General features: G+C 38.9%; 1 protein-coding gene across 1 annotated transcript; it reads right to left on the reverse strand.

Annotated features, from left to right (window-relative positions):
- Nucleotides 1-6665: 6665 nt before the first annotated feature.
- LOC114568725 (C-type lectin domain family 4 member E-like) lies at nt 6666-10454 on the reverse strand. The gene is made up of 6 exons (XM_028598381.1): nt 10253-10454; nt 9903-10013; nt 8179-8268; nt 7717-7859; nt 7207-7313; nt 6666-6873 (listed from the first exon to the last, which is right to left on the reverse strand). Exons 1-6 carry the CDS (start codon nt 10401-10403, stop codon nt 6741-6743), a joined length of 735 nt encoding a protein of 244 aa, XP_028454182.1. The 5' UTR covers nt 10404-10454; the 3' UTR covers nt 6666-6740.
- Nucleotides 10455-11085: the final 631 nt, after the last annotated feature.

Here is an 11085-nt window from a genome sequence, read left to right on the forward strand (position 1 = left end):
AGTGGGGAAATTACAATTTACACTCTGTTTGTTAGAAATCACTACACACAGGCCTGACATACATACAGACATGCTCAGGACCTATTCATCACAAATGGAGAGATGTCAGAGTGAGTGGGCTGCCAGTGCTGGACCAGCACCCTGAGCGGTTGGTGGGGTACGGTGCCTTGCTCAAGAGCACCTGGCAGTACCCAGGAGGTGAACCGGCATCTCTCCAGCTACCAATCCACAATCTGTACTTTGGTCCTGGGACTTAAACCAGCGACCCTCCAGTTCCCAACCCAAGTCCCTACGGACTGAGCTACTGCCATCCCCTTCTTTGGCGTATGATAGTTTAGGGACCTTTGTACAGAAGTGTGTTGTTTGTATGATGTTCATTGTGTCTATATTTTTATTGTCTTCCTTTGTTTTTATAACATAATATAACTTTTTACAGCACTTTATTCAGCTTAGGTTGGTTTTAAATGTGCTCTATAAATACATTTACTTGACTTGACACAGAGCTGCAGTGCAGACGGAGCAAACTACGTCACCTCTGCGCTTCAAGTCACAGCGAGTCACGGAAATGCGGTTGAAAGTGTGGTTACACTTTTCAAACCTCCACCCAGACAGCGTTCACTGCAATCTAATCACCAGCTGAAAAGCGGCTGTAGTGCTGTAAACGTTACACTTCCTTTGAGACAGACAGGCACAACAGTGTTCTCTATGCCCTGGAGACAAACTGACAGGCTGGAGGTTGTAGGACAACACTTTATTTCTATAGCACATTTCAGCAATAAAGCAATTCAAAACTCTTTACATCAAACATTATAGAGCAATTAAAAACTGTCATGAAAGGAATACAGGCTAAAATAAAAAAAAAGATAAAAATACAATAGTTAGGTTACGGTTACAGTGCAATGTCAAAAAATAATAATGATTTAACCCTTGTGCCCTCCTCAAAACTGAGTGTATCATCTTCAGTACTTCAGATATGCCAGACGGTCCAGCTTTGAGTTTGGGAGCCCTGGCTTCATACCTTAAGCCTGCTGTCAAAAATTTGGGGGTTACTTTTGATTGCAACATGAAATTTGATAAGCAAATCAGTGTTTTTAGAATGAGTTTTTTCCAGCTTCGTCTCCTGGCTAAAGTTAAGCCCTTCCTTAACAGGCATGATCTAGAAAAGGCGATTCATGCCTTTATTAGTTCAAGGTTGGATTACTGTAATGCTCTTTATATTGGTCTGAATCAGACCACCATCTCACGACTTCAACTTGTACAGAATGCTGCTGCTCGCTTTTTAACAAGATGCGCACACATCACTCCTGTTCTCTATACCCTATATTGGCTCCCTGTGCGTTTTAGAATCAATTTCAAGATTTTATTGTTTGTTTTTAAGGCCTTAAACGGCCTGGCCCCGGACTATTTGTCCGATATCTTAACACTGCGTGAGCACAACCGGTCCTTGCGGTCCTCAAATCAGCTGGTTTCAGAAGTTTGACCCATGGTCAAAGTATAAACGGTGGGGTGATCGGGCTTTTGCAGTTGCTGCCCCGAGGCTCTGGAACAAGTTACCCCCTGAAATTCGGATGACTACAGATGTAGCACTTCTTAGGTCTAGACTTAAAACATATCTGTTTAGAAAGGCTTTTAATTCATAGTAGTGGTGTGACAATTTCCCTCTCCTATTTTCTATGTAAACTTTTCTGATTTTATTGTTTCTATATGTCATTCTTTTTTGTATGATATGTTATATGATGTGTGTTTAGTCTTGGTTTCTGATGTGAAGCACTTTGGATACCTGTTGGTGACTGTAAAGTGCTATATAAATAAATGTTGATTGATTGATTGATTGAAATTTACTAACATTGGACACCTTTGTGGCAAAAATGTACACGCACACAAAAACTGATGATGATATTAAATCATCACACAATATTTGTTTCTGCTTTTTTTTAATCACTTCACCAACTTCTAACTTGCTCAAAACTACCAAACATTCAATCATTTTCAGGATTTTAACCCTTTAAATGCAAGTTTATTTATTTTAAGTATTTCATTATTTATTACAAAAAAAACAAAAAAGGTTTTTTTTTCTCTATAATGAATAATATGGAGAAGGGGCTTTGGTGGTAATTAGAGTCTTGGATATGTCAAAGAAAAGCAACAAGTATTAGTATTTTTGCCAGATACTCCCTCTGGATACCTTTTTGTTAACAAAAATGCCTCATTGACTTCCATTAAAACCACATGTTTGTATCTCACTGCCTTTACAGTATAAAACCATGCATTCTGTAATGTCAGCATTTCATTTTGGTGATATGACATTTTTACTGCATTCCAGATTCAACCATTTTCCCTTTGTAGGCCGATGCATGAAATTATTGTATTTTTGCCAGTTATATTATGGAGCTGTCTCAGACAGACACTTTGAGAGAGTCTGTGTAAATGTGTAAGCAAGCCTTGATCATTTTAGAAGTGATAAAAGGGCATCTTTTGAAGGATGCATTTCATGTGTCTTTGAAGAGGTGCTTCAATAAAAACATTGTCTCTTGCATTATTCAAATCGTTTGTGGGACATGGTGGCCCTGAAGACTGGTCTCACACTATGGACATCCCACAGGCTCTGGGTAGATTCCTCTTTGGACCGGTACACACCTGCCAAGATGAGAAGTCCCATGTATGCTTGAATCTCTTGAGCATCCACATCACTCCATCCTGAGATTGAACGCCTCACATGTAGGTTTGTCATTTGCTGAATCAGCTGGATCATGTGAGGAGTGAAGAAAAAGTCGAAAGAGGATGCGACATCATGGATTCTTGATATGGCATATCTCATGGGCCCTGGCATCATGCCGGTCGGTGCTTGAATGTAGCGCAGCGTCTTAGTATTAGATGGAGACCAGACATGCCCATTCTTCGCTGTCCACTCACTGTTAGGATGGACAGGATCTTCAGTGTCCTCTCCAATTTCAGAAGAAGGGTTAGAGGCATTCAAAGAATTGGAGGACTCCAATGACCATTTTGTGTCAGACTCCCCCTCAAAACCTGTGTCATCTTCAGATGAGTCCTGCAGTTCGCTGGCAGATAAAGGCTTCATTTCTAAAGCCTCCCTTGTACTAAAATTCCTCTTCATTTTTGCTCCTTCTCTTTGCTCCAGGTCTTTCTCCTTCTCTGCTCACTAATGAAATGACCCCTCAGCCAAGCTGCATTTTTATCTTTGGCTGTGAAAGCAGTTGTTTTTGTTTACAACAAAGGCAGGAGACAATGATTTATTTATACACACAGACACAGACACACACACACACACACACACACACACACACACACACACACACACACACACACACACACACACAATAACTGGCAAAAATACAATAATTTCATGCATTGGCCTACAAAGGGAAAATGGTTGAATCTGGTGGAATACAGTAAAAATGTCAAATATCACCAAATGCTGACATTACAGAATGCAAGGTTTTATACTGTAAAGGCAGTGAAATAAAAACATGTGGTTTTAATGGAAGTCGATGAGGCATTTTTGTCCATGAAGGTGTCCAGAGGGAGTGTCTGGCACTACATAAAAAATACTAATGCAATCAAATCAGTTTTGTTGATAATCTTTGACATATCCAAGATTCTAATCACCACCAAAGCCCCATTCCCCTATGATTTATTTTATGGAAAATAATTAATATTCTGTTGGGTTTTTCATAAATAATAATTACTTCAAAGAATCAAACTGGCATTTAAAGGGTTAAAATCCTGAAAATGATTGAATGTTTGGTAGTTTTGAGCAAGTCAGAAGTCATTTAAGTGATTTATGAAAAAAGCATAAAAGCATAAAAGAAATATTGATATGATGATTTAATATGAGTTTTTGCTATGAAAATGTCCAGAGTGTGTAAAATGAATCAATCAAGTATAACAAACATGTAAGAGTAAAAAAACACTGGATTTAAAAATTTTGATCAAAAAGAAAGATTCTGACAAAATGTCATAAGCAGTAACACAGCAAAAAGTATCACAAAATGAAAAAATAAAATACAAAGTACAAAAATGCCCGAAGAGGGCATGAGGGTTAATTAATTGTGGTGATGGGTTTGGGAGGGGAGATGGAGGTAGGGCGGGGTTTTATTTTGTGTGAAGTGTAAAATGTTCTAAAGGAAAACCTTCTAACTAACTGATTACAAAATTATAATCAACTGCATGAACCAAGGTAAAAACAACCTGCTAATCCATGTTTTTATTAGCTTGTATTATAATAAACCTGTAGGACTACAGAGTAAGTGCTCATGACTTCTAACCAGATTGTGAACTATGAAGGGCAGAGGAACAATATCTCTGTAATCCAGGTTATTTAGCAACACAGAATAAAAAGCTGAGTTAATGTTAAAGGGGTGATAGAATGCAAAACCGATTTTACCCTGTCATAGTTGAATAACGACAGTTTGGTGGGTAAATAGGACATACATAGAAGCTCAAAGTCCCACTGACACCCCTTTACTATGAAAATGTCATATTTTGAAACTGCCGCTGAAAACGGGCGAATCCCAACAAAGCTGGAAGTTGACGTCAACCTCCCAAAAACTGGAACCTTTGTCACGCCCATGGGTGTATTAATTGCTGCCTCGCCGCCCGACCTGCCGTCCTTCACAGACCCCGACCTGCTCTGAGGTACTTGGAGCTCCGTCACGACTGGGAGCCCACAGCACTCCATACCCGTGCAAAGTCACCGGTTTTTGGATAATGGACTACTAAACGCCGGTGCTCTGACAGAGCTCCAGGGCCTGCAGCTCCCCTCTTCCTGCTAGCTAAATGCCCGGTGTGTGTGAGTGAGAGCACGGTCAGCGAGCTTGTTACGCCAGCAATCTGTTACCATAGGTTCCAGTTAATCTTTTAATGTGTGTAATTATAATGTGTTGAGTTATTTAAACAAACAATTGGGGAAATAAACGCTGCTTGTCCGCGAGTCACATTGATAGAGCCTGTGGCTGGATGTAGCTCTATCAATGAGAGCTAGCTCCTCCCAGAATTCCTCTGAAATTCACAAATATTCATTAACTTGAAATCGGACACCGTTGTTAGCATTATAAGACATTTAGGGAGATGTTGTATAAGTGACGTGATGAAATTCAAACTGTAAATATACAGAAATTACGTCAAAAATGAAGCTAACTATCCGTGATTTGTAGCTAGCTACACATAGCTAGGATTGAAGGGACAGTCATAGCTAACGAAACCCCCACTGTTCACAAAAATTCATTAATTTGAAATCGGACACCGTTGTTAGCTTTATAAGACATTTAGGGAGATGTTGTATAAGTGACGTGATGAAATTCAAACTGTAAATATACAGAAATTACGTCAAAAATGAAGCTAACTATCCGTGATTTGTAGCTAGCTACACATAGCTAGGATTGAAGGGACAGTCATAGCTAACGAAACCCCCACTGTTCACAAAAATTCATTAATTTGAAATCGGACACCGTTGTTAGCTTTATAAGACATTTAGGGAGATGTTGTATAAGTGGCGTGATGAAATTCAAACTGTAAATATACAGAAATTACGCCAAAAATGAAGCTAACTATCCGTGATTTGTAGCTAGCTACACATAGCTAGGATTGAAGGGACAGTTATAGCTAACGAAACCCCCACTGTTCACAAAAATTCATTAATTTGAAATCGGACACCGTTGTTAGCTTTATAAGACATTTAAGGAGATGTTGTATAAGTGGCGTGATGAAATTCAAACTGTAAATATACAGAAATTACGCCAAAAATGAAGCTAACTATCCGTGATTTGTAGCTAGCTACACATAGCTAGGATTGAAGGGAAAGTCATAGCTAACGAAACCCCCACTGTTCACAAAAAATCATTAACTTGAAATCGGACACCGCTTTACAAGACCTTTAGAGATATGTTGTATAAGTGGAGTGACAAAATTCAAACTGTAAATATAGCTAGTTATGCTGACAGCCAGCCAAGATTAACTGGAACTGTTGAAAGAGATTGCTGTTGTAACAAGCTCGCTGACTGCGCTATCACTCTCACACACGGGCCATTTAGCTAGCAGGAAGAGGGGAGCTGCAGGCCCTGGAGCTCTGTCAGCGCAGCAGCGTTTGGTCCATTAACCCCAAAACGGTGACTTTGCGCGGGTATGGAGTTCTGTGGGCTGCAAGCCGTAATGGAGCTCAATTGTGCTCAGAGCAGGCCGGGGTGTGTAAAAGAAGGCAGGCCGTGCAGCGAGGCAGCAACACAGGCAGCACCGGCAGCTGAACTCCGACACACAGTCTTACCAAATTTGCAATAAGCCATCAATTTTCGTAAAACGTCCCATATTTGAGCTTTATATAGTTGATTTCTTGCTTAAAAAAGTCTCAGAAGTGAATTTAATAACGTAATAGCCCGACAAACAATGCATAACTTTGCAATGAGACCTGCTGTCGAGTCTCCCATGTGTTTCTATGTAGTTTGCTCAAACCAATCAGTGCGTAGCTCATTCTGAGTATTCATAAGCATACCATATTTGGAAGAAAAGCTCTTGTTCCAAATAGAACCATATTCACAGGGTAGTTAAGGGCCTAATAAATTAGCATTCAGGCAATTTTCAGCCCAACCAATGTTACATACCCCATTAGGAGACCTTAAGGAACAGTGTAAAATACCCTATATAATCATTCTATCACCCCTTTAAAGAATTGGTGTGATTTGACAAAGCTGATCCCAACACTACACACCTCTCTATCATTAAAGAATTCAGAGAATCTTTTTCTCACAAATCCTCTTCTTAGTTTCATAATATCTATTTTGTGTCCATTTTCCTTGTTGATCGCAGCATGTTGCAGCGGACAGGTAAGTGTCATAGAGAGGCAGACCTGCTGCCCAGAACCTGTCAGACAAATAAAATGTTGTTCTTTTATCAAACAGCTGAAACTCCTGATTGTTGTTAATTTGAAATAAACTGTTCAATTTCACTTAAAATATTTATATTATTTGTAAATAATCAAATATTTCAATAACCCAAGATTAAGCTTTGTAAATCAATGTAATCTGTAACAGCTGCTAACGAAAGAATGAAACCTTTCTCCCTCTCTCCCCCCCTCTCTCCCTCCAGGGAAACAAACCAACTCAGCATCTTTCAATGTAAAAGACTTATTTTAGAGACAAACAGTGACCATGATGGAATTGTGATGGAAACAAAAAAATCTTTAAAATGTCTCACGTTTCTGTCAGCAGTGATCCGTCCACCCATTTCCATTCTGCTTGTCTCCTTTCATCCCATAGACCAATCCAGGACTCTCCATCCTTACTCAGCTCAGAGACAAACTTCTAGAAGTTGACGAGAGACAACAATAATTTCTATGTTCACAGTTTAGCATTAATGTTGTAGTAAAGTTATCTTGTGACTTCATCAGCCACAACAAACACAAGAGGGATCCCTCGGTACACCACACACTGAGGACGGGACCCAACAGCATGACAGTAAACACACATTAGTAATAGAGGAGGGTCAAGAAAGACATTTATACTCAGCAGAGAAACAGAAAACACATGAGGAAGTGCACGTTTACTACTCAAGATAGTTAACATTAATTTTATCAGAATGCATTTTAAAAAGGAAAATAAACATTCCAAGGGCATTTTACAAAGATTTCAAATTGTTATGTATTTTTAACTATTTCCATTAAATGTCTTTTTCTCTAAACTCACTCATTTAGAAACAAACACTCACCTGTTCCTCTTCATTGTTTATGACGGCCAGATCTGCTCCTCTCTTCTTACAGTCAGCTCTGCTTCCATCCCAATAGTCCTTCTCTTTAGATTTAAAGTAACAACTGCATCCAAATCTCGTCCATCCATGAGGACAGCTTTTATCTTAATGTCAAACAAGTTTAAAGACAGATTTCACATCATTCAGTGTCAAAGTGATAAGACTTGGAGTTTTAACCATTTAGTTAAAGATCTTTCTTTCCTCTGTTACGTTTCCCTTTCAGGTGGTTTACAAAAAATTTGAATTTCAGCTCAGGTTTTATTTGTCATTTGTAAGTGACCATCTCTAACAGAAATATTCACATCATCAGCGAAACACTTTAACAGCATGAAACAGTTCTAATCAATGGTAACTACACAATCGGTCTATGATGTACGTAAATGTGTATAATACAGGGGTTTACTGGTTTTAAACTTTTCTTACCTTCAGTTCTGTTCTTCAGCTGCTTTACTTCATCCTGTAGATGACTGTGGTTGTTGCTCAATTGGTTGTATCTGGTCTGCAGCAAAGTGACTGAAAGATGTATATTAAAACCATAACAAAGTTTAAAAAAAGACCAACAACACCAAATCATTCTGCTTCAAACTAAAGAAAAATATTTGGGACATGAAATGATCAATCAAATGAGCCAAAGCTTGTATGAGGTCTCATTAGTCTGACTTTCCCAAACTCATGTTTCCACTGACAGTGTTTCCTTGCTGAGTGGTGGTATAAAGGAAACATCCTGGTAGTCAAGTGTTGTGTTGATAAAGTTTCAGCTGAATGTTAACACAGAATGAAGACTGTTTTTTTCCCCCCTATTTCTTAAATTGGAATTGGGTTAAAATGGATCGCTTAACAGGTGATATGGACAGTAGGAATAATTACAGCGACTAATAACTATTTCAGCATATATATGGCATGTCAGTAAAAACCTGAACCTTTCCTTTAGAGCCTGAAGCTGATTTAAGTACACCATGGTGTATTGGTTCAGTTTTTGTGGCTCAGTAGTTGTGAAGTGTATTTAATCTTACAGTATACGGATAAGAGGATGATTCCAGTCATCATCAGAAAGCAGAGCACTGCCAGACAGAATGCTGCAGCCCTGAAAGTCAGTTATATATTCTGTGCATAATGAAATCTCAAAATACCATCCATTCTCAAATTGGAATTTTGTTATTTGGTGTGTCTGTCCTTTAAGCTGTCATTCATGTTGAATTGTTGTAAGTAGTAACTATAACTGACTTGTTAAAGTGCTCATATTATGCTCATTTTCAGGATCATAATTGCATTTAGAGGTTATATCAGAATTACATGGTTTGATTTAACAAAAACGTCATATTTTGTCGTACTGCACATTGCTGCAGCTCCTCTTTTCACCCTGTGTTTTAGCTACAGAGTGAGGCATTGCACTTCTGTTCCATCTTAGTTGGGAATCGCACGTGCAGTATCTAGGTAAGGACTACTAGCCAGTCAGAAGCAGAGTATGAGGGCGTGCCCTGACAGTACCAGTTTGTAAACCTATACATGCACAAAAAAGATATATAACACAATTGAGGAAAGGGAAAAAGAAAAAAAAAGCATAATGACGACTTTAAGTATCAAGTGTGAACAAGAACCAAAACATCCTCTGTTTTAGCGCCTGTCTCTTTAAGACCCCTCCTGTAAAAGACTAGTCTGCTCTGCTTATTTAAAACATATGACTACTCAGATACTACTCAGACAGGGGAAGTATATTCTAATGAGCCTGACTGTAACAGAGGAAGGGGAGTCAACTGTAAATAGCTTGTTGAATCGCATGTTTCCTCATTTGGCAGCCGTGAAAAAACTGACTGAGTTGCCTTATTTCACAGTTGGTGGATTGGTAGGCACGCCAGATACCCAAATGTATATAAGAACTGGAAAAGTATGTTTTTATGACATGTCTCCTTTAAGATATAACCGTTTGTATTAAAACAAAATACTCGAGGCGGCCTCTAGCTCACCCAGTAAGAGCGTTCACCCCATGTTGGTTGAGTCCTGCAGCAGCGTGGGCTCAAATCTGACCTGCTGCCCTTTGCTGCATGTCATCCCCCATCTCCCTCTTTCATGTCTATCCAAGGTCACTTGTAATAAAGGGAAAGGCCCCCCCCAAAAAAATAAAAATAAATAAAAAATAAAATACTCACAGCGAATGAAGAGTCCAGACAATGTCAGAAGATAAAACCCTCCCAGAGTCACTGCAGTAGCTTTGAAACACCTTCTGTTGTTGGCTGCAGGGTTGTTTTGAGTGTGTGGTCCTACAGAGACACAATACATTCAGAACATGATTTATTATGTTTGAAGTTTTAACAATAAGACTGACTCACAAGGCACCAGATTACAGTCCCAGGACACCTTGAATTGATCCACAGTTAATGGTGACCAATGGTGGATTGATTAATAAATTGTGAATTATTATTCAGTATCTAATTGTTATAAAGCAACACGTAAACTGACATGAACTTCCCCTTTACAACAATCATCATTTCTGACTTACTGGCTCTTTGTGGCCCAAGATCAGCATGATTCTCTTCATCCTCTAAGATATCCACCTGACTCTCCTCTTTCTCTTCCTCTCTGCTGTTCTCTTGGAAGTTTCTGTTATAGCTCACATTCAAACGTGGCGCAGCGACAGAATCTGCAGACATCTTGACAAACTAAAAACTGAACTGAACGTATTCTCCGTCTCACTGTCTGTCTTTAAGTAGGCCACTCCTTTGACACAGGAAGTGGCTGCAGCACAAACTACTAAGACAGATCCACACCCTTATACATTTGTTACTGTTAGAGAAAAAGTTTCACTTAAATTAAAATATGACTCAAATTGCAGCATTCAGTCGATTGGGAATTAGAATTATTAAACCCTTTAGATAAACTTTATAAAAGTATCTTAAAGTAAAGCTGTTTCTGCCTGACTGTAAAATTGAGGAAATACACATCTGTGCATATCAGCATTAACACATCTCTGAAACAGGAACTGTTGTTGGACTGAAGACTTATTTTTGTTCTGTCTGATAGAGGAAGTTAAGTTTAGGTGGCAATTTTTATGTTTTAGTGAAACAAACAAAACACACGATAGACCATCTTCCTTACTAACACACAACCAGGGTCTGTGATAATTACCTGAAGTTCAGCTGGATGGAATAAAGAATAAGCTCTGCTACATGCACAGCTAGTAACACACAGAGAGCAGATCATAGATGTATAAATGAGTATAGGAGCACAGAAAAAAGATGAAGAGATGAGTGACCAATGTTGCAAGTCTTCTATGTGTAATAGTTTAGGCATATGTATGTGTTAATGCCTAGTTAGCTGAAGTGTTGTTGAAAC

This window comes from Perca flavescens, chromosome 14 (genome assembly GCF_004354835.1).
Source record: "Perca flavescens isolate YP-PL-M2 chromosome 14, PFLA_1.0, whole genome shotgun sequence".
Taxonomy (NCBI): domain Eukaryota; kingdom Metazoa; phylum Chordata; class Actinopteri; order Perciformes; family Percidae; genus Perca; species Perca flavescens.